General features: G+C 39.3%; 2 protein-coding genes across 2 annotated transcripts in view; one reads left to right on the top strand and one right to left on the bottom strand.

Annotated features, from left to right (window-relative positions):
- Positions 1-24,203, top strand: part of LOC131240216 (V-type proton ATPase subunit H) — a 48,496-nt gene extending 24,293 nt beyond the window's left edge. The window contains exons 8-12 of the mRNA XM_058238340.1: positions 16,432-16,593; positions 21,080-21,205; positions 21,305-21,430; positions 22,427-22,606; positions 23,548-24,203. Of these exons, the coding sequence (XP_058094323.1) occupies positions 16,432-16,593; positions 21,080-21,205; positions 21,305-21,430; positions 22,427-22,606; positions 23,548-23,592 (639 nt within the window). The 3' untranslated portion in view covers positions 23,593-24,203. The remainder of the gene's footprint in view (positions 1-16,431; positions 16,594-21,079; positions 21,206-21,304; positions 21,431-22,426; positions 22,607-23,547) is intronic.
- LOC131240217 (uncharacterized) lies at positions 8,010-10,023 on the bottom strand. The gene is made up of 3 exons (XM_058238342.1): positions 8,468-10,023; positions 8,241-8,371; positions 8,010-8,133 (listed from the first exon to the last, which is right to left on the bottom strand). The coding sequence occupies exons 1-3, from the start codon at positions 8,619-8,621 to the stop codon at positions 8,047-8,049; spliced, it is 372 nt and encodes a 123-aa protein (XP_058094325.1). The 5' UTR covers positions 8,622-10,023; the 3' UTR covers positions 8,010-8,046.
- Positions 24,204-24,597: the final 394 nt, after the last annotated feature.

Below are 24,597 nucleotides of genomic sequence, written 5' to 3'. Positions count from 1 at the left end.
CTATCTACTATCAATGATAGATATATTATAATGAATGTAAAATGAAAATATCTTACATTAGGTGTTTGCAATTATTTTTGAGGAATTTCTCGAACATACCTGTGGTCCTGTGCAGTGTGGTGCACCGTGCACGTGACTATGATAGTGTAATTCCTGTCTATGACCTGTATTAAAAAATAAAAAATAAAAAATTAGTAGTGTCTGATATACTCCCTGCAACTTGATTAAGGATTACTTGATTGGTTGTCGGGGGAGCTATTTTAAATACAAGTTCGGCAGTGTCAAGTGTGTGCATGGCTTCTTGCAATAATCTGTTGTGAGCCTGCTGCAAATACTTACCTTAACACAAATATATACTCACAATCACAAGTCACCACCAAAATGAAACTCTGCTTTTTTGTGGTTGCTCGACCTCCACATCATCGTCATTGTCACCATCAGGCTGAGGCTGTCCAATAGGTGTAGGTGCTACATATCCATAATATCCAGGGCCAGAAGGAAATACTAGATCAACGAAACTAGAGGATGACTGATCCCGACTAGGCAACGACTCGACCGAATAAGGATATCCACCGGTTGCGTCGAATAGCCATCCGGTGCCCATACTCAGCCGTTGAGAATCTTGAGATTGAGAGTGCCTCTGGTGATGAGTAACTTGGATTTGGATCTGGATATCTATAATCATATGGATATTGATCAGGAGGGCTACTCCAACATGAATGTGATGGAACAGGCTCAGTATAACCATCATAATTCAATTCACCATAAGAATATCCATCATAATAACCAAGACCATGAGTCTGCTGATGTTCCGAACCTCTCGGACCCGGTGCACCACTAGATGTACCCACCTCCTGCTGGCTGTATCGTGACTCGGTACACTCATAAGTCCGACCTCTTGTACCACCTCGTCGCTGTTCATCGACATCGTGATCTGTAGACGGCTGTATAGGGCACTGAGCAACACCAGTAGTGCCAGCACCAGGGGCAGGGGGGTCATCGTCTTCATCCGACACGGTCACGCTACCACTGCTCGTACTCTTTTGTTGATCTTGAGCCGTATTTGTACGTGGCATAAACGCTGCCCCTCTTACTGGGTCCAACACATCTGCACGATTCTCTTGTTGCGCTCTGCGTATTTCTGGGTCATCAATTTCCAATTCTTCACTATCCTCTTCAATTTGTTTTTCCCTTGTTTCCAACCAAGGTAGAAGTGGGTCATCCTCATCATAAATATTATCCAAGTTTATTGGACAGTAGTCTTCGTCATCAGCAGCTGTAATGCTCCTATGATGTCGTCGCATTCTTAGTTTTATATTGTAGTGCATGAAGACAAGTCTATCTAATGTTCTAGTCTGCAATCTATTCTTATTCTTTGAATGAATGAGCGCAAAACAACTCCAATTCCTTTCGCAGCTAGAGGAAGATGTTGTCTGGCTCAAAACTTTTACTGCAATTTTTTGGAGAGCCTTCGTACTCTCTCCAAAATTAATCCACCATTCGGCCGGTTGCAATCTAGATACTGCATGCTGTGCAAGAGCATCTCCAAAGCTACTAAGGTGATTTCCAAATTATCTAATTCATTTAATGCCTTTATTTGCAGATCTAAGTCAGGCTCTAATCTCTTTATCACATTTTTTAGCCCGACACGAACTTCATCATCCGCAACAAATGATTGGGCATATCTATACCTAGGATTTAGGTAGTAACCTGCTGCATGAAGATCGTGATGGAGTTGTTTTGTCCATCTCTTGTCGATCATCTTCCAATAAGTCTGCCAACTTCTACAATCACGTTGAATTGCAAGCTTTGCCTTATCCATGGCATCATATAGGAAGCCCATGGTAAGGGCATCATATAGGAAGCCCATGGTAGGTGCTTCATCGGATTCAACAAGACGGAGTACCCTCATTAGTGGCTCCATCACCTTTAGGATCGCCTTGACCTTCTTCCAATATTTGTTGTCCCGTATGGTGTTCGCAACTTCGACCGGTATTCCTGATGTCTTCTTCCCATGTTTTGTGTTGAGCCATTCTCGGGAAGCGAACATCTCACTCAACTCTTCCCTATGCTGGAATAAACTCTCTAATGCTATAAAGTTTGTTGCGAATCTAGTCGCCGCAGGCCTCAACAACTCTCGTCCTTTCGTGAACTTTCTCATTATTGCAACTACTTGATTATGGTTGTAAATAAACGTCGTCACTTCCCTTGCCCTTTCGACCATTTCCTTAACATTCTTCTTCTTCCCAATATCTTCCAATATAAGATCAATACAATGGGCAGCACATGGTGACCAAAAAAGATGTTTTCTCTTATCCATCAACATATGTCCTGCAAGCTTATATGTTGCTTCATTATCTGTCACAATCTGCACTATATTCTCCTCTCCAATCTCATCCACAACTTTATCCATTAGTCCATTAATATAAGTAGAATTTTTTGTTGCCTCTGAGGCATCAATTGACTTGTGGTATATAGTTCCTAAGTGGCAGTATACCATGAAGTTGATCATGCTGCGTCTGGTTGGGCCAGTCCAACCATCACACATGATTGTGCATCCTCTGGCTTGCCATACAGGTTTAAAGGTAGCCACGTATGCTTTCACATCCGCATACTCTGCATCTGTCCATTTCCCCCTAATCTCCTTAGCCGTGGGAGCTTTTATTCCTTCACCTGCTTCTGCTGCTGCATCAATTACCACCTGCCAATATGGAGAATTGGCTGCGTTAGGAGGTATGTTGGCATGTATAAATAACTTTGCTGCTGCTCTACCTAATTTCTCAACGGAAGTTCTACTCCACATTTGTTTTATCTTCTTTTGTTTAGTTGATTCTTTCCTAAATAGGATTGGATCAATAGAGGGTCTCCTAGGCTCATTTACTTCTTCATCCAAACGTATAGGGGCATCATGTGAAGATGTCTGTCGTCGGCTCCCAAACATACGTCGTAACCCACCAAACCTACCCCCCCCCCCCCCACTCCCACCCCCACCCCCACCTGCAGAAGCAGTTGCACTTCCAGTTGCACTCCCACTCCCACTCCCACTCCCCCCCCTGTATCACGCACTGACCCATGCGTGCCAAACATGCGGCGACGTTCTTCCTCTTCACGAGCTAGACGCAAGCTCTCTCCTAGCTATAGTAAGTTCTCGATCTGAATCTTCGTCAGAATCAATAATATCTTCATCACGAATGCCCATATATTCAGGACCAAACACTTCCTATCGAGCTGCATCCAAAATATCATCTTTCTTCTTTTGTACAGCAGCACGTTTACCCTTCGACTCATCCAGACTAGCTTGCATTAAAAGCATTATCTCTTTCGGTACTCTACTACATGGCGCAACTTGACCCTTTCGATGTGCCAAATGTTGTTTGAGACGGGTAATTCCACCAGTCACTAGTCTATCACAATACTTGCACTTCATTTGGTGCCTAGTACCACCAACCCTCTCACAATGTTGCCATCCAATATCATCACTTGTTGTTGGCCAGACCCAGACATTTCTTTAGGCTTAGGTAGACACTAGATAATTAGATTTGAGTATGAGTGTATGACCTATGTTAATAAAGATGATTTTATATTCTAATTAAACCCTAAGAAGCTCCAAGGCAAAACCTGTCCAATATAAGCAAATAAAAACATAAAGTCACTAATTCGAAAATAGAAAAAAATTATAAAATGACACCCCAAATCTGTAAAATACACATTAACATGTTCTACTATGATTAACACATCACATGGGATGATTAAAACAGTAAAACAATCATTAAAAAATTATTTTTAAAATTTAAAAAAAAAGAGCCATAATTAATGCGTAAATAGAAAAAAATATTAAAAAATTATAAAATGGCACCCCAAATCTATAAAATGCACATGAACATATTCTACTATGATTAACATATCATATGGCATGATTAAAACAGCAATACAACCATTAAAAATTGATTTTTCGAATTTTTAAAAAAAGGGGCAAAATTCATGCGTAAATAGAAAAAAATATTTAAAAAATATAAAATGGCACTCCAAATCTGTAAAATGTACATTAACATGTTCTACTATGATTAACACATCATATGGAATGATTAAAACAGCAAAACAATCATTAAAAATTGATTTTTTGAATTTTAAAAAAAAGGGGCAAAATTCATGCGTAAATAGAAAAAAATATTTAAAAAATATAAAATGGTACCCCAAATCTGTAAAATACACATTAATATGTTCTACTATGATTAACACATCATATGGCATGATTAAAACAGCAAAACAATCATTAAAAATTGATTTTTTGAATTTTTAAAAAAAGGGGCAAAATTCATGCGTAAATAGAAAAAAATATTTAAAAAATATAAAATGGCACCCCAAATCTGTAAAATGCATATTAACATGTTCTACTATGATTAACACATCATATGGCATGATTAAAACAGCAATATAACCATTAAAAATTGATTTTTTGAATTTTTAAAAAAAGGGGCAAAATTCATGCGTAAATAGAAAAAAATATTTAAAAAATATAAAATGGCACCCCAAATCTGTAAAATGCACATTAACATGATCTACTATGATTAACACATTATATGGAATGATTAAAACAGCAAAACAATCATTAAAAATTGATTTTTTGAATTTTAAAAAAAAGGGACAAAATTCATGCGTAAATAGAAAAAAATATTAAATGGCACTCCAAATCTGTAAAATGCATATTAACATGTTCTACTATGATTAACACATCATATGAGATGATTAAAACAGCAAAACATATTAAAAAAAGTATAAATACCTATTTTTGACAAATTTATGAAAAATGGCCCACCAAGCTTTGATTCAACAAAATCCGCAATATAATGTGTTTTTTCCTCAAATATCCAGCCAAGGTTGGTCGAAATTAGTAGTAGAAGGAGTGAGAAATAGTTTGGAAGCAAGAAGTTTCGAAAAAACATCAAAAATGGAGCTTAAAATGCAAAAAAAAAAAAAAAAAGGCCGTTTTTCGACCGTTACGGCGCTGACCGTTACGCCCGTATCGGCCGATACGAGTACAAAAAATCGTATCGACCGTTTCGGCCCCGAAACGGGCACCGTTACCGTTACGTATCGGCCGATACGTAACCGATTTGGCATACCATGCTGACCAACCGCCACATGCTGAACTCCCTACTCCTTGGAGTTGATCAGCGTCCTCTGGGCGATTTCCGATCTAAAAGGGGCCTTCCGCTGGACTCAACACATTGAAAAAGGGCAATAAAGTCCTCTAGACAGTCTCCAAAGGATAGCCCAAGAGGCCTGCCCACGTGCCCCATAGCATCTCTAATCCACTTCTTATTGAGAATCTTGTCCAGCAGATGTAATCTTTCCGCGTCATCCACCATCGAAAGGGGAACACCTTCTGTCGAATCCGGTTGAACTCCCGCACGAGATTGAAGTGGCTCCGCTTCTAAGATTTCTAGGTCTGGATGTTCCTGGAACAACGTGAGAAGGCTATGATCTGACCAGTCGCAAATGGATGGAGGGGGCGAGGAATACATTGGCGTTAGAGATGGCGGATTTTCAGATTGAAAGGATCCTTGGTCAATCTTAGAGCTTAGGGTTCCCTGTAACGACTTTCTAGGGAGAGATAGATTTGGGTAGTGGGTTTGCCTCAACTGAGAACAATCAACTGCTAAAACCACCTTAGCTGCAGACACTGATATAATAACATATGCTTCAGACGAATCAAAAGGGTGATACAGAAGCCTTCTTTTTGCTCTCGTAAGCGGCTCGGGCGTTATATTGAGATTTAAGTTACCTGGGTCCGATATTCGTAGGTTGGGCCCGGATCCGTTTAGACCCGAAAGAGACTTATTGTGATTTGATGACTGCCTGCCTGATAAGGATACATAATCGGATCGATTATTGGGTCTGGCATTAAATAAGCTAATTTCGACTCCCGCCATCGAACCTCACCTCGCCACGTGTCTCTACTACGCTGTCAAAGCGGTTAGGGAAATGAAGGGCAGCCGCGACGGTACTGCCACTTGGCATAATTGCATCTCTCTGGCGGGAAACTCGAGATCGTCCAATCTCGATGCCGTCCTCGGGAAGACAAGGAGTCGACTTCTCAATGCCACGCGTCTGTCGGAGAGGTCTTTCTCTGACAGAGTCATTAACTGCAGCAGAAACCGGAGCTCTCCGGGAGTACCGAATCGCTGCTCTCTCACGCTCTGCTCCGACCGCCACTGTTGTCGCCGGAGAGAGATTCTCTTGAACGCCATAGGTCCCCCCATCTAGGTGAAGGAGAGAGCTTATCTTCCTTCTGAATAGGTAGACAGATCTCCCTGTTGTCTATCAGAACCTGAATGTGGGTCGGTAACTCATCACCCTTCTTCCTTCGCACCCGCAACCTGGCGACCGCCATATCCTCTCCGACCTTGGTTTTGGGATCCAGTTCAACCAGCGTACCTAGAAGCTTCGCAGTTGCGATGAAGAACTCATCGTACCAAAATTCGAGAGGGATCCCCCAGATGAGGATCTAGATCTCCTCAAAACCGAACACAGAAAATTCCTCTCAACTTTGGACTGTAAAAACTGGCCCATCCTTGTGCAAAACCCCTGCCATGACAAGGATATCTGGATTCAGACCGGGGCTGAGCTTAACCCATAGCTCGTTATATCCTATCGGTTTGATAGAGTACTGAGAAACTTGGATTCTACTAACGCCATCGATCCATTCCCTGACTTGAGGGATCGTTGCTCCTCCTTTCGTTATAATCACTACAGACTCTCGTAATTCTTGTTTTGATAGTTCTATATGCTCTTTACTGATTCGCAGCGAATACAATTTCTTTAGCTGGTTGGGGATTAAGTCTTCCTTCCTAGCCTCTTCCTTGTCCGGTTTTTGCATCTGATCTTTATTCTGTAACGAGTTAGAAGAAACTTCACGGTCCATTAGGGCTTCTTTATATGAAAGATCGGAGGCTGAGATCTGACGACTGCATTGAAGTTTGGAGACTTGTTTCGGTATTTTTTTTGTGTTTTGGATGGTGTGAATCATTTATGATATTAACCCTATCTGGACCAAATCGTGCTCGCTGCACCAGCAGAGGTATTCCCCCAAAGCATTGGCCATGGAGCATAAACACCGCTTTGGACCAATGTTGTCGAATAGCATATGCGATCGTGTGCGATTGCATATGCGTGTGCGCATACGTGATAGCACAATCGCATATACGGTCGCATATTTTTTATTTATTTTTTTCGCATTTTTCAAAAAAATTAAAAAAAATCAGAAAAATCAGAAAAAAAATCAGAAAAATCAAAATAAATTATTATATGTCATTGGCCCTTGAAATACATTTAATTTAAGTAAAATAAAACCAATTACATTTACATTTACAATTTTACAAAATGAATTAAATATTAAGTTAAGTCATCATCACTCATCAACATTTCTACTACATTCTACAATATATAGTTTACTTCTTAACAATTAACATCTAACAAATATGAAATATCAATATTCAACATTCAACACTACATGATATACATCAACACACTTAGTAAACATTAAACAAAATTAAGAAGTTATTTATTTATTATTTATGTAATCAGTAATCATATACATTGATCTAGTAGCCATTGTGGTACATCACCACCAGGTCCACCACCACCACCACCACCACCATCATCATCATCATTCGAGTCATCTCCTTGTTCCACATACACTTCTTCTTCCGTTGCTTCATCATCTGTACGTACTAATACTTCATCAACATCCAATGGTAGATGGTCTTCAACTTGATCATCATTATCACTCCTTCTTTAATCTCCTCAATCTCATCAACGGGTTGACGGCTACTACTCGCCCCCCGGCTCCTCCCCATCCTTTGCCTTCGAGTGGTACTACCTTCACCAAGTGTCGATCCGTATGCAGCATCTTCAACTCGTGCCATTTCAGCTCTTCTCCAGTAAATGCTGGGTCCTCCGTCTCAACGAGCCACTCGTTATCTACATCCAACTCATCTAAGCAGATAGGTTAAAGAAACTGGGTTTTTCTTTCCTAGTTTGAAATCATTCTCGCAATTTTTTATTGTATGGAACGAAAACCAAGTCGTTGAGCTTTTTTTGCTCAAGGCGATTCCTTTTCTTGGTATGAATCTGCAAGAAAGAAAGCGTATTTGGCATTAGCTATTTAGGTAATTAATTTAGCTTTGGCCACTAAAAAATTAAAGTTGACAAACAATTACTAAACAGTCCAAACTTACCGCCTCGAACGTGCTCCAATTGTGCTCGCAACCACTGGTAGAACACGTGAGTCCAAGAATCTTCATAGCCAGCTTCTTTAGAGATGGATCCTTCCTGTTCGGGTCCACTCCATAGGCAGCCCACCAGTCAGCTGAGAAAAACAGTTTAAGTAGGTTCGTTAGAGACACTTTGTAGAAAAACTATTTGTAAGAGTACACACTACACTAACATTTATAGAAGTACTTACTCGGTAATTTCATTGTCCAATGCCTTATTACGATATCCCTTGAGAATATCTCTTCACTTTTTGTGTAGAAGTCCAGTAAAGTTGAGATCTTGTCCTGTTCTCCTCTATCTGGAATCATTCTTTCCAAGACATCAATAAATCCAACCATATGCATAGTTAGTGGTTCTGCTGGATCAGCAGAAGCGAATAAACAGGCTGGGTTAAGGATGTAAGCAGCCGAATACAATGGGGATGACGTTTGGCTGCCTCATCTTCTATCTATAATATCTAAAATTGGCTTGTAATCACGGTCTCAATAGTTAAAATGGTCTATGATCTTATTTTTTACCCTCTCCATCGCATCATATATGTAGCCCATTGCAGGCTTCTCATCCTCGTCCACCAATCGCAACGCAGTGACTAAGGGCTCGGATGATTTTAACGCCTTTACCACTTGAGTCCAAAAACTTTGACAAAGAATTGTTTGTTGAACCCATTTCCCTTCAACCTTCTTTGACTAAGGCCCACTTGTAAAATCAGCCGACACTACAAAGCTTCTAAGTTCCGATTTCTTTGTATGTAGCCTTTGTAGTGTTAAAAAGGTTGTAGCGAAACGGGTAACTGCTGGACGTAGCAAGTTACCCCCAATGTGTTTTCTCATTCGACTAAGAAGAAGGGCGTGTTTGTACATAAAGACTGTGATTCTTCTAGCCATTGCAATCACATTTATAAATAATCTACCTATATCTTCTAACATAAGATCAATACAAAGGATTACACAGGGGGTTCAAAATAAATGTCGCCTTTTCTCCATAAGAAGACGACCGGCCATTACATACGAGGCTGCGTTATCTGTAATTACTTGTACAACATATTCCTCACCTATTTCTTTAACTACACTATCTAGTAAGTTAAACAAATATTCTCCTGTGTGAATGGCCCGACGCATCCACTGACTTCAAGAACATTGTCCCAGCTGGACAATTTACCAAAAAGTTAATGAGAGACCGACCGGATCTATCGGTCCATCCATCGGCCATTAGTGAACAACCATATGTTTTCCACGATTCCTTATATTCAGTTATGAAGGATTGTGTAGATTCAACTTCAGTTTTTAGGCATGTCTCCCTCATTTCATGATATGAAGGAAGTTTAAGCCCATGTCCAAATTGACCTATAGCCTCAACCATTACTTTGAAGCTTCTCGATTTAACGGCGTTGAAAGCAATGTCGGTTTGGTAAAACCACTTAGCAATATATTGAATTGTGGTTTTCCTATCTTTTTGTTTATACCGGTTCTCTAAAGTTGTTTAAGCCGGCCCTTTCCCTCTACCCCTTTGGTCGATCACGTCATCGGGGTGTGGTCTACACCATCTATCCATGGGCCCATGCCCTTGGGCTCTTTTCGATGGTTATACAACTTGTGGTCTAGACCTGCTTGTCGAAGTAGGGGGAGTGAGACTAGCTTCATCTACATTAACTACATTTATATCTTCATATGCATCTTATTCCAGATATTCCTCTTGACGTAGGGCACTATCTCATTTCTTTCTTGATTATTTTTCCATATACTCTACGATTTCCCTTCAGATTTTTGGAGTAATTTTGTTGCATGCTTTTGCATTTGACCCCCATAAATGTGCAAGGTGTTGCTTGTCCCTTGCAATGCCACCGGAACTCACATACCCACATAACTCACATACTATGTGAGTCTTTTTTGTAGCACTACGGTAGTGCCCATACTTCTAAATCGGGTCATTCAACTAGGGTTTCAAAGAGGAAGATTGGGAAGAAGACATTATGATGGTGGTGTGTGTGTTATTGATTGCTAATAGCCTAGTACTAAAAAGTAACTACTAACTAGAAAGTAAAAAGTAAACTAAAGTAAGAGACTAAGAAGTAAGAGTAAAGAGACTAAAGAGATGAGACTTGGAGAGAGAGAGAGAGAGAGAGAGAGAGAGAGAGAGAGAGAGAGTTACACTTACACACACACTTACACACTTTAGTAGTAGTAGTCTAGTAGAGGGAGAGAGAGAGTTGAGTTACACTTGTAGAAAGGGAGAAGAAGAGGGAAAAGAAAATGAGAAAGAGAGAGAGTTGAGTTACACTTGTAGAAAGGGAGAAAAAGAGGGAAAAGAAAATGAGAAAGAGAGAGAGAGTTGAGTTACACTTGTAAAGAGAGAGAGAGAGAGAGAGAGAGAGAGAGAGAGATTTACACAAACAAAATTAAAATTACAAATCTAAAAGAGGTTCTAACTTCCAAATTCTTGTCCAAGTTGTCTTCTCTTCACCTTTGCCCCTTGACTTGAGTATTGATCTTGAATTCTTGTTGTACTTGTAAGTTGTAAGTTGTAAGTTGTAACTTATAACAAAGTAACAATTAACAACCAAACTTAAAAAAAATAAATGATTGAAGTTGTTAGTAGAAGTGTAGAACTTAGAAAACTTAGAACTTGGATATTATGAAATATGAAAATAAGTGAAAATAAGATAGAAAGAGAGAGTGATGTTTGTTCCCTTGATTGAACTAGAAAGTAGAAAGAGAGTTCAATCAATTCAATGGATGGAGATTGGAGAGCTTGGTCGTAGACTTGTAGTTGTAGTCTTATAGATGTAGATCATGTAGTAAATTAGTAATGTCTCTTGAAGAGTCTTGACTCTTGAATCTTCTTGATTCTTGAATGTGGATGTATGTACCCTTCCTTGATTGAAACTTCAATCTCAATCTTGATTCTTGATTTTTGAAAGTTGAAAGAAAAGAAATATGGAATATGGATGGAGAGGAGTGGATGTAGAGTGCTTAGAAATATGTAAGAGAGAATGTAAGAGAGCAAAATAGAGAATAGAGAGAGAGTTTGAGGTTTTTTTTTTTTTGCATGTAGGAGTGCTTAGAATCCATTTTTGTAGAGAAAAAAAATCCGGATTTAAGAAAAAAAAAACAAAAGGTAAAAAAACGGTTAGAAATATGACCGTTGGCCATTATGCGATCGCATACATTGATATGCGATCGCATATGCTGGCACATGTGGCATATGTGCAGTGATCGCATATGCCACTGCCGCATATGCGATCCCACCACCATTATGCGCATATGCGATCACATATGTGAATGTGCGATTGCACATGACAACACTGATCCCTCGTCATTGAAACATGTAACAATACCAATAATCTAAACACCAGTGCCATTTAAGGCACGCCAAGACTATCATTATATTGGAAACCAGATAATATATAGACAAAGTTGCAAGTTAAAATGATGTTGCCCCCTCTGAATAACTAACTATTAAGAAATTATTTTTCTTGTCGGTTCCTATCAAAACATTCCTCATTTTAGTGAACATTAAGAATCTTTTGTAAGCACTTCCTTATTATCACACAAAGACTAGTCATTGCCACTAACAAATCCTACACTAGTTTCTTTTGCTGTCGATGTTGGTTGCATCGTTCTTGAGGAAAGTTGTCTAAATTTAGACTTCGAGCTCTTCCGTATCCCAAATAGGCTAAGGGACATTAAAATGGCTACTGAATATGAGATGATGATGATCGACGACGACGATCGAGACGACAATGGCCTGTACGATGACAGAGACCGAAGACGATCGACTTAGCGACTAGAGGAAGGACGACGCAAGGGAAAGGAAGTTAACGGAGAGAAATCTTCCGGTTTGAACCAAGCACAGCAGGCGGAAACAGTAGATGAATGGGCAGAGGTTAATCGAAAATCAAGGAAACACTTTCCCTCTACAAGGTAAGACAGGAAGGTGTCTTCCTACCCAACCCTGGCTATGAAGATCCGAATAGGAAGGATCCAGCTCTAAAGAAGCTGGCTATGAAGATTCTTGGACTCACGTGTTCTGCTAGTAGTTGCGAGCACAATTGGAGCACGTTCGAGGTGGTAAGTTTAGACTGTTTAGTAATTGTTTGTAAACTTTAATTTTTTAGTGGCCTAAGCTAAATTAATTACCTAAATAGCTAATGCTAAATGCGCTTTCTTTCTTGCAGATTCATACCAAGAAAAGGAATCGCCTTGAGTAAAAAAAGCTCAACGACTTGGTTTTCGTTCAATACAATAAAAAATTGCGAGAACGATTCCAAACTAGGATAGAAAAGCCCGGTTTCTTTGACCCTAACTGCTTAGATGAGTTGGATGCAGATAACGAGTGACTTGTAGAGAGGGAGGACCCAGTATTTGTTGGAGAGGAGTTGACATGGGCACAAGTTGAAGATGCCACATACGGATCGACACCTGGTGAAAGTAGTACCACTCGAAGGTGAAGAGGGGGGGGGGGGGTAGTAGCCGTCAACCCGTTGATGAGATTGAGGAGATTGAAGAAGGAGATGGTGATAATGATGATCAAGCTGAAAATCATCCACCATTGGATGTTGATGAAGTATTAGTACGTACAGATGATGAAGAAACGGAAGAAAAAGAAGTGTATGTGGAAAAGGAGATGACTCGAATGATGATGATGGTGGTGGTGGTGGTGGACCTGGTGGTGATATGCCACAATGGCTACTAGATCAATGTATATGATTATTGATTACATAAATAATAAATAAATAACTTCTTAATTTTGTTTAATGTTTACTAAGTGTGTTGATGTTGATTGTTGATGTATATTATGTAGTGTTGAATGTTGAATATTGATATTTCATATTTGTTAAATGTTAATTGTTAAGAAGTTAACTATATATTGTAGAATGTAGTAGAAATGTTGATGAGTGATGATGACTTAACTTAATATTTAATTCATTATGTAAAATTGTAAATGTAAATGTAATTGGTTTTATTTTACTTAAATTAAATGTATTTCAAGGGCCAATGACATATAATAATTTATTTTGATTTTTTCTAATTTTTCTGATTTTTTTTAATTTTTTAAAAAATGCGAAAAGATAATAAAAAAAAAAATGCGACCGCATATGCACACACGCATATGCAATTGCACACGATCGCATATGCTATTCGACAACATTGCGAGGGATATGGAAACATGTATCATTATCGTCGATACTCGGAAAAATATCATTGTCTGAGAGAAACCTTGGAAAAAAGGTGGAAGTTTTCAGTGGAACTTAAGAAGATGTTAAAAGACACATGTTTACACATATTTAGGAATCAAAATATTGGAAAAACAACCATACATAATAATGTTCTATTTTGTAGAGGCCTAAATCACGTGTTATCAGAAAAATCAGGACACTACGCGCGCGCGCACGCACAAAATATATGCATGTGCGCGTGCATCTGTGCATGCGTGTGTGTGTATAAATATATAAAATTATGTAGCCAATTAATAGATCAACCAACACTCATCATATATAAGGGAATGCTTGGCTTTGCTTTGAAAAAAACTGTTATATATATATATTTTTTATTTTTTTATAAATCTGAAAATAACTTTTTAGGCTTTAAATGTGTTTCATTAGCCACTTTTAGAAAAAAATAATTTTCCAAATTTGTGCCTTTTCCCACAGCCCCTAGTCCCCCGTTTCCTGCAGTTGTTTCCACTTCTAAAAATTTGTGAAAAGCACTCACAAAATCTAAGATCTCTCTTGTTGGAAGGTTTGTTAACCACGTACAAGTCCGCACACATCCACACATGTGCCATCATGGCATGTAGGTCCAAGATCAAATCCATCCATTGGTTGGTTCGACCATCTTTTTCCTAAAATTAATCTAGTCCACTGAGAAGGTGGGCCTCAATATTGGAAACATGTGGATGGGTAAGAAAACTTCAACGGACTGTTTTAGAGCTGCACATTTCTTTTGCAAATTGTGGCCCACCTGACCAATGGATCAACCTAATTCTTGGGCTAGGGCATCAATATAGTGGTCCCTTTCTAATGGATGGGTTGGAACTCGGACCGAATTGCCATGATTGGAAACATGTGGTGTGTACGTAAGTTGTATTACACGCACGTGATTTTGGTAAATCTCATCTCCGGATAAGCCAGGCGGATGTGACTTTCCTATAACCCCCTCCTGCAGTGTCGAGGGGCCAACTGTGATGACTGTGAGACATCCAATTCTCCATATCATGTTAGGATATGAATCCAAAGATGAGGTAGATCTAAGACTTTAGTGGGCCAAACCACGGGAAATAGTGGGGATTCAATGTTCACCTTCGAAACCTTCATGGGGAAATTAATTTTCTTATGCATGTTTACCAAACATGCACTTTTCAAGAAGGCAATTCTCCTACAGTTGCTAGAAGCAATGCTAAACAGACCCTAAAATCTCCATATTAATTAACAGTGTAAAACACATATTTCCATTAAACAGATTGTTTTGTATCTTTAAATAAAAATGATTTTTTTGCGAAAGAAGGAAAAATTATGGCCAATTGGTAGATTGACCCTCACTGATGAACATATCAAATTTGCACTCACCCATTCTCAATTTAAGAGGGTGAAAGTGGGGAAACTAAGATTTCCCTATTTTCCACATTAAGTGTTGATTTTTCGCAACAAATCCATGTCAACACATGAGAATCATGCTTAGACATGGATTTCTATTGCAATCCATGCTAACATTTGATTTTTTTTTTTGGGGGGAAGTTTATATGGATCTTTTGTCACCTTTGAGTTCTGACCGTCTCCCACTTTGAGTTGAGATTCTGCCCCATATCCATACCTATGATTCAATACAAATGAAGAGAAGTGAACGAAATCACAAGGAACTAAATTCTAAAACACACACACACACACACACACAAAAACTTGATATTTTATGAGTTTTTGGGATTTTGTTTTTCCCAATTTTCTATTGATTTTCACCTATTTATAAATGTTTACCTGGTATTGAGGAATTATTGTCAGTATCGGGGATATTATCATTGGTATTTGCCAATGCCAGGGTACTTTTATGAGTGTATCTTCTCAAAATATTGCTGAGTCAATAATATCATTGATATTATAAAAAATATTGGCAATATTTGGAAAATTTAAAATACCAGTAGTTTCGGTATCCCTAACTTGACGATACCAAAAACACCAATGATACCAAAAACACCAATATTTGGAACATTGCATCGCATACACATTTGTTTGAGAGTTCCTATATAGGGTTGATCCATCTGATTAGTCAATGGTGGATTTCCACGAAACTTCTCTAGTAATTGTTTCTGCTTTTTTTTTTAAAAAAAATTATTATTATTATAAATTTTACTGAGGGCAACTAAATGTGCTGATAAATACTAAATTTTCTGAAGTTTTTGCCACATCTCAAAACTCCATATTTACGTGTGCTTGGGCTAGAGTAGTAATACAATGGGTAACCTGCTGGGCAGTTGTTACCAGCAGGTTACCCATTGTATGGAGTTTTGAGATGTGGCAAAAACTTCAGAAGTTCGCAGGCCCTGCCCCCCCCCAAAAAAAAAAAAAGAAAGAAAGAAAGAAAGAAAGAAAGAAAAAGAAAACAGAAACACATGCCACCATGAAGTTTGCAGCCTTCCAGTTCAATTGAAGTTCGTTGGACAACCTCTCTGACATTCTGACCAACTTGATACCCACATTTTTAATCTGCTAAAGATCTCTAATATCAGCAAAAGAAGTTTTTAGTGTATAGCAGCCCTATCGGCTGCAACTGTTTGAAGGATTACAATAAGCTAGTGGGTGCTAGGATTTTTGCTGGTGCTAACAGCTCCATTTACTTGGAAAACAGGTTTTACCTGTGAAGAATTGGGAAGCTGCCTTTGATATTGTTCTCGTGCATGTCTCAATTGAGTCATTCTGTTTAACAGTGTTCATTTTATTCTCATGCCACTTGATGCACTTCACGCTGCTATGCTCCAGTTTCCTGTTTCGTGAGTTGTTGGAATTTGGAAATATACACAGAATGCCCAGTGTGCTCATACTTTTAGCTAGCACGTGGCACAATTAGTGATCCAAGTGATCATGACTGTTATTTTCTTTTCAGATAATCAGTAGAGTGTGATTTAGATTCTTATATTTCAATTTGACATGACATCTATGCACAGTTGAAGGCGCCTTCCCATCCCACTAGTGGTGTCCCAACAGCAATCAGTTGCCTGTCGACATTGCTGAGGGAACCCTTGGTCAGATCATCATTTGTTCAAGCAGATGGTGTGAAGTTGCTTGTTCCTTTGATCTCTCCAGCATCTACTCAGCAATCTATCCAGGTAATATAATGTTATTTTCCTGGTGATTTGCTGTCTAGTCAATTATGCATGGGCTTGCAACAATGACTGCATTTTCATTTGGTTACCAACAAAAAATGCATGCTAGGTCTAAATCTAGAGGAATGCCTGAAGTATAAGTTATGAACTAAATGTGTTTGTTCAATTGATTACTTTCACACTACAATGCTTTTCTCGGTTTTGTATATAGTTCTCTGTTCTTCAATTAGGTGAAAGAAACATCCTTTGCAGTACATCAATAGAAATGGATAAAGTGCATTTTTCTACTACGTAGATCTGATGCCCTAGTGTTCCAGTAACTTTCCATCTGGAAACTTTCAATGATAAGAACTGATAGCCTGAATTGACTATGGGCAGCTCATTTTACTCGAATTATCTTCGAACTCAACAATAGTTGCAAGAAAGGTGAAGCCAGGTGGCAAAAGATTTGGGTGCAGGAGTGCAGAAGCTTATGTTTTAAAATGTGCCTGGTTATAATGATCGTGTGTCAAAGAACTCAACATGGCAGGAGATGTATATAGGTCTCTTCATCATGCGTATAATGTAGTCACCATCATCACTATAGCCTTGTCCCAACTGTTTGGGTTGGCTTTGCAAATCTTATTTCACCAGTCATTCATAAGGCCCTTTCCTTTGTACGTGAACTAGCCTTCATATCCCTTCTCACCCCCTTAGTGGAATTCCTTGCAGGTCTTCATCTTATCCTCTTTCCAGGCCCTTCAAGCGTCGTTAAAGTCCCCCTCATGACTAGTATCATCTCTGGTCTTCATTGCACATGAGCAAACCATCCCAATTTGTTCTCCATCATTTGTTCTCCCATTAAGACTGATCCTAGGCTGCTTTGTATGATCTCATTCTTAACTTTATCCTTGCTAGTCTTCTCATATATTCATCTCACACCTATCCTCAACTCATGTTGCCTTCTCCCTGTGCAACACTTTGCCCCTTTGGCATAGACAATTAAATAAATGTGTATAAATTTCCCCTAGTATCATTGGCACGCAGCAGTCACTCCAAAGGCACATACGTTATCCCTCCAGGCTCTAATACTACTGGAAACATCATTGTTGATCTCTCTATCCTTTTGAGTAAATAGAGCCAAGTCAACAAAACAAGTCAATTTGAGGAATCTCCTTCTTTTCTTTTTTTTTTCTTTTCTTTTTTTGAAGAACTATGATTGATTTTATTAGAAAACAGCCTGACAAATTGTCAAGCTGAAAGAATACAAAAAAGAACGCACTACACTGATATCAAAATGATGAATATTTGAAGCCCATTCCGAAGCGTCTCTCTTTGGCTTCCAAAGAACTTGATCCCATGATTTGAACTTGTTGTCAAAGCAGTGCGCATTACGTTCGCCCCATATTTTCCAAAAGCATGCGACTAGGCTCAACCTCCACGGAGTAGGCCTTTGTTTCAACATCTGGATGCCATGCCACGCCTGAATAACGTGCGGAACTGAACATGGCATGACCTACTGTACTTCAAAAAATTGCAGAATGCGGCTCCAAAGCTGATTGGCGAAAGGACAGTGGATTAATAGATGATCAACAGATTCTGCGTCTCTCATACAGAGAAGGCATATATTTGGGTGAACCATTCACCTCTTCTGTAGATTGTCGATCGTAAGAATCTGTTTCCTGCCCGGCAGCCACATGAAGGATGATACCTTAGGGGGGCTCCCATAGGACCAGATTTCAAATGGAAAGATTATGCTACGGAGGTTCCTCAAAGGATGGATCTTGTCGTAAAAGGATTTAACCGAGAATACATCTGAAGAAGATGCCGACCAGACCATAGAATCGCTCGACTCCAGGGAATGGATATAGAGGTGGAGACGCTCCAATAAATTTGCAAACTCCACAGCTTTAGAATCTTAGAGAGCCCTTCTACGTGGAGGGCACCACGCGTACCTTCCGCCTTTGGATGAGCACCTTTGAACTGAGATGTTCTTCTCCGGAGAAAGCAATGGCAAGGACAGGAAATCCTCCACTAGGGGTCTTCTTCCGCACCAAGTATCCTCCCAAAACAAATTCACGTGCCGTTACCAAGAATGAGTGATGAAGCATTCATAATCGATGGGACCACTAAGGAAATCGCCTTCCAAATGGCTGAATTGCAATAGAGAGATGATTTCTTGATCTCCCATCCCCTCTCTTCCAAGCCATACTTCTGAGCAATAACTTCGCTCCAAAGCTTATCTTCTTCAACGCTGAATTTCCATTGCCATTTACTGAGTAAAGCCTCATTCACTGATGCGAGATCTCTCAAACCCACTCCCCCCTCAACTAGGGAAGAACAAACCTCTTCCCATTTCAAAAGATGAAATTTATGTTTATCCTCTGCACCTTGCCACAGGAAATCCCTCAAATTTTCGAGGTTATCTATCACCGACTTCGGACATCTATAAAGGGGCAAAGTATAGGGGTAAATTTGTGAGTGCCACTTTTATGAGTGTAATACCCCCAGCTAGAGTCAATAACTTCCCTTTCTATCTTGATAATTTCCATTGGAACCTTTCTATAACTTAGTTCCATAAATTCTTGGGTGGTTTCCTCAGACACAGCGGGAGCCCCAGGTAGGATGATGGGAAAGATCCAGTGCTGCATGCCTGCACCCAAAAACTCTCGCATAGCTTGATAACTCTTCATTTGGCAGACCAATACCCAGCATTTCAGATTTGGCCGTGTTTATCTTCAACCCTGAAACACTTTGAGGAATCTCCTGGCGATTGATTATAATGAAAGCCTCACCTCTATTATTATTCCTACTACAGTTGCAATGCTCATGTCTCGCAGTGAGACAAAATTATTTTCAATAAGAGCTGACATCCCCGTATTGGACATAGATGTACTCTCTGGATTGTCATTGCCCCATTCTTGATCTTGAACGAATAGTTCTTACCTGTTGATTTTGACTTGGTTATGAAAATTTCTACCTTCAAGGTGTTTCAGAGCTAAAGGGAGGGTTTTCTCCCTTACTCTAGCACCACCAGGACTTTTTCCATGCCAATTTCTCTCAAGTACTATGCAGGATGACTTTCTCTTGATGTCCCAAGGCGTGACAGCTCAATTGGTGGTGCTCAAGGTAGCAGCCATGATGATGTGGTTCATTCCCAGCTTACCTACCTGATGGTGGTGGTGGTGATGGTCGAACTGATGGATGCTCACTCTTCTTCTTCTTCTTCTTCTTCTTCTTTGCATGCTAATATTGTTACCTCTGATGGCATCATTGAAAAAGTATTATCCTATTCCTGTAGTGTTTATTTTGAGGAACATTAAGACGCATTTGACCAATAATTGCTCCTTGAATCAGTGAGCATCATCTTCTTCTTCTTTTCCCCCCACTTAAGGATCTTGCCCAATATTTTCTACACTTGTGTGAGCCTCATTTTCCTTCTGTCCAATCTTTTAATTCTCATGTGTGTATTATGTCAATTTCAGCCAGGCAACATGGGTGTTCCACTGAGCTTGTTTGGCACTGCATCTTCTACACCTTAGTCATCACCACCACCACCACCACATCATCAATGAAATGCCTTCAAATATTTAGCATGTCCTTGAATCAATGAGAGCTGCCTGTGTGAAATGCCTTCAACTATTTTATGTATCAGGCGATACTCTTGAGCATGTCCATAAATCCTGAAACTGATAACTGATTTTCTCTGTTATAGCTCCTTTATAAACCGAGCCTCTCTGTTTGGCTCATCTTACTATGAGCTAGCTGCAAGGTATTCGATAACGGTAATGGTGGCTGTAACAGCCACTGCAGTTACCCTTACGATATGGGCCATAATTGCTGTTACGCCTTTTGTTTTTCTGAAAAAATCTGTTTCGGCCCCATTACTGACTGTTATGGGGTCGTGGGCCATTTTTTCTCTAAAGGCCATTTCAGTTCCATAACGCATAGCGGTTATCACTGTCACTGTTACCGTTATGTAAATCTTTCGGCATACCTTGGCCAGCGGTGGAATACCTTTGCACTAAATCATGTTGAGTTGGATGTGATCCTTGGAAAGGTTTGTTAGTGAAGGGACTCAACAAGTGTGCTTATGTGGGTCTCGGATTCTAAGGCTTGCATTTGGAGTGTTTCTTTTGGGTTGACGAGATTAAGGGGTTGTTGTCATTGTCTTCATCTTTTAGCTTAGGTTGAGGGTTGTTCCCTTCCCTCTCTCTCTCTCTCTCACCCCTTCTTTCCTCTCTCTCCTTATTTTATTTCTACATATCTTCTTTTTTTATGTGCAATTTCCATTGTGGGGATATTTCTGCTGCAGTGGCCTGCATAGTGATTGGTTCAAGTAATCTCATTGCAGTTTCCAACCAAGATAAAAACGCAAATAAAATGAAAGCTCCCTGCGTTTCTATATCAGATGATACTGAATTATTTTGTTCATCTCTTGAGCATGTCCATAAATATTGAAATGGCTACCATAAATCTTGAAATGGCTAACTGATTTTCTCTGTTACAGCTACTTTACGAAACATGCCTCTGTGTTTGGCTCTTGTCTTACTATGAGCCAGCAGTGGAATACCTGGGCACTACAAGAACCTTGCCACGTCTAGTAGAGGTTGTCAAGGGTTCCACCAAGGAGAAGGTAATGTTTCATTTCACACCTTACCGTGTTCACATTTTTCGTATCTTACTTTCATTCAGCCTCTAATTCCAATACGTTGGCTCTATTGACTTTCCTTAGGTTGTGAGGGTCATTGCCTTAACTCTTAAAAACTTGCTCACAAAGGGGACGTTTGGGGCTCAGATGGTGGATCTTGGTTTACCACAAATTGTTCAGAGTTTGAAAGCGCAGGCATGGAGTGATGAGGTTAGAAAAGCTCTGAAGTTTCAACATTTTTCTATATTAACCAAAGAATGTTACCTTAACCTTTTAAAAAAAAGTAAAGGAAAAAAAAGAAAAAGAAAAAGGTACCTCGTCATCAATAAATAAATAAGCTGGCTTTAATGAAAATTATTGAACTATTTTTTTAATATTTAATGTCAATCAAGAAAAAATACTGAGGGATGCGGAATTTTATTCTCATGAAAAAATAATTTTATTCCCCTTTTGACCTCAATGTTTTTTTTTTTTTTATGGATGATAGTGCACATTTCCTTATCAACATAAAAAGAAAAACTTGACCAAATACCTAAAATGCTCCTTGATTTGATTGAATTTGATCATGACGCTTGTTGACTTAGTTGATAATTCTATTTCTTGGAAAATCCGTGAAAATCAATGGAAGAATTCAAATTAGTCAAAGAAGAAAACTGATTATTACTACAAAAACTTGAAAGAAGTACATGAGATTTCTTCATTTGATAAACTCGAACAAACACTGAGTGTGTTTCAAGTCGATTCGGACTCAGCCTGCAGGTGAGTTTGAGTTTTGATACCTTGGTGTAAGCATGCTTTGTGTTTGCACCTGACCAGTTTTTGGTCAGGCTTTTATGAGTATAGTCACTGTCAGAAATTTTGAGTGTGGTGTTTTGTTTATTGTTGAGGAGAGCATGTGATTGGTTTTTCGTTGGTTTTTTCTTTCTTTCTTTTTCTTTTTGCCTCTCTTTCTTTCTTTGTGCGTGCATGCGTGCGTGCGTGTGTGTGTGTGTGTGTGTGTGTGTGTGTGTGTGTGTGTGTGTGTGTTTTGAGTTGTTTTCTGCAAAGGAGGAGAAGAAAGAGCATTGAAGTCATTCCAGGATACATATTTATTCACCATTTAACTGAAGAAGAAGGGCATTCCTGCTTCTAATGCCTCTGCCTAGACTACTATCCTTCTCTCACAAGTGTTTTCTCTATTTTATTTTGTTTTGGAATTCTCTGTAGGATCTTTTGGATACATTGAATCAATTGGAAGTGGGACTTAAGGATAACATCAAGAGACTGAGTTCTTTTGACAAGTACAAGCAGGAAGTCCTTTTAGGCCATCTTGATTGGTCGCCTATGCACAAGGACCCTGTATTTTGGCGTGATAATATTACAAACTTCGAAGAGAATGATTTCCAGGTATGCTTGTTCCCATGTTTATGCCATATTTTGTTCTTCTATGCTGGATAATAAATGCACTGCCAATTGTCTAATTCTCGTATTAATCCAAGATAGCAATTTCACAGATTTCAAGCTGTCAGTCAAATGTTTGGCTTTTTCCTCTGGGGTTAAGAGTAACGTAAACCTTTAGAATGCATTATTTCTTCTGAGCAGTTACTGTGTTGTAAGTGAATTTCTTTCTTGGTATCGTAGTGGAATTTAGACCATGGGCGTCCATCATAGACTTTTTCTTTATATTCTCATTGTGGTCTGGGTTGTTTTTCCACGAAGATTCTAAGCACAGTTTCCGTTTTGAGTTTTTCTTGCAGCTTTTTGGCCCATGTTCCTTTTGTTGCTTGTTTTTATACTATACAGTGCAGCTTGAATCTTCATTCACCAGTGGCATAGCATGAAGGTTTCAGCTGTAGTTGCATAAGTTCTACTTAAGTTTTGTTCTTTGCAATACCATGATTCATGGATGATTTCAGCTATAAAGAGCATAGTTGCTACTTGTTGTTTCCACTCCTGCTTGCTGCTGCTTCTATTGACTACAGTTTTAGCAACAATTGTCAGAAATATTTGTGTATCGAAATATCAATATTCTTGGTTTCAAAATCTCTTGATGGCTCATGTAACATTTCTTGGGAAGACTGTCGTGTTGATTTTTATTTGAAAAGGTTTTTTCAATTTCTGAATATTTTCGTCCAGATTTCATCTCAAATTTCTCGGGCTTGCATATGAAATGACAAACACCTTGAAGATTTCTCATCCCATGCCCATTCAGACTACTGTTCATTAATCGTTTTGAAAAGCTGTAGCGTCCGTGTCTTGGTTTAGTAACTATCATCATCATCTTTATTTTGCAATTCTCGAGTTGATGATCAGAAAACTGAAACACGGAATAACATTGTCTCTTACAGATTATATGTGTTCTCATCATGATCCTCGATACATCTGGTGATTGAAGGACGTTGGCCGTTGCCTGTTATGACCTATCGCAGTTCATTCAATACCATCCAGCTGGGCGGGCATTGTGACTGATCTGAAGGGGAAAGAGAGGGTCATGAAACTCATGAACCATGAGAATGCAGAGGTAACAAAGAATGCGCTGCTTTGTATTCAGAGGCTTTTCCTCGGCACGAAATACGCTAGCTTCTTGCAGTCTTAGCCATGTCACACACGATGGTTACAAGACAGGTATGTCATGTGCATGGCTCCTAAGTCTCTGGAAATGTGGGTGGTTTTGGACGCTTGGGTCCTGCATTGACTTCGAATCATTTGAGTGGTATAGGTTTAGGCCTTAGTAGGTACTATTCACATGGTCTGTTGTTGTTGGCCGTCGAGCCTGTAGCTCCATTGGATGGTGCTCTTTGTTGCAACCATGAGGTCATGGGTTTGATCTTTTTGCAGTATTGAGATTTTTTTATTATTCTGCAAGGCTTTTTTCCTTCTTGCTTTTCTAATGGAACATATTTTTTGTATTCTTGCTGCGTTGTGGAGGGAAAAAAAGTACATGGATTATGTAGAAATAATTGTTGTTGACATGTTCTATGGAATAAAAGATGTCACTTGTATTTGTTTGTTTTTAAAATTTATGTTTTTAGTTTTTACATTCTGTTTTAGTTTAGGGGCGTGCTTGAGTGGTACTGGTGCCGCCCTTAGCTTGAGGCTTCATCAGGAAGATGTGGGGCCGACACGGTCTATGAAGGCCATCCAACCTCTCCGTCAGATGTGTCACCTCATATAACCACCGGGTGCCAAACATCAGCCTATACAACAATCAAGTGGGCTACAAGATGGGGACCAATCTGAGAGGGGACACCCAATGTTGTCAAATGGCATAAACGATCCCATGCGACCAAGGGAGCTGTGCATTTATGTGATAGCATAATCGCACTAGCGATGGTACAACCTCCTGATTCGAAAAAAGTAAAAATAAAATAATAATAAAAATAAAAATAAAATGAAAA

Source organism: Magnolia sinica, chromosome 3 (genome assembly GCF_029962835.1).
Source record: "Magnolia sinica isolate HGM2019 chromosome 3, MsV1, whole genome shotgun sequence".
NCBI lineage: Eukaryota > Viridiplantae > Streptophyta > Magnoliopsida > Magnoliales > Magnoliaceae > Magnolia > Magnolia sinica.
The sequence above is the reverse complement of the archived record's forward strand: the minus strand, read 5'-3'. Positions and strand labels throughout refer to the sequence as shown.

Bases quoted from the DNA above. Each gene is read 5' to 3' on its own strand.
- LOC131240217 (XM_058238342.1), bottom strand. From the start codon at position 8,621: ATGCATATGGTTGGATTTATTGATGTCTTGGAAAGAATGATTCCAGAT. The intron at 8,372-8,467 runs GTAAGTACTTCT...TGTTTTTCTCAG, and splicing joins TTGGACAATGAAATTACCGA to CTGACTGGTGGGCTGCCTAT. The intron at 8,134-8,240 runs GTAAGTTTGGAC...TCTTTCTTGCAG, and splicing joins ATTGGAGCACGTTCGAGGCG to ATTCATACCAAGAAAAGGAA.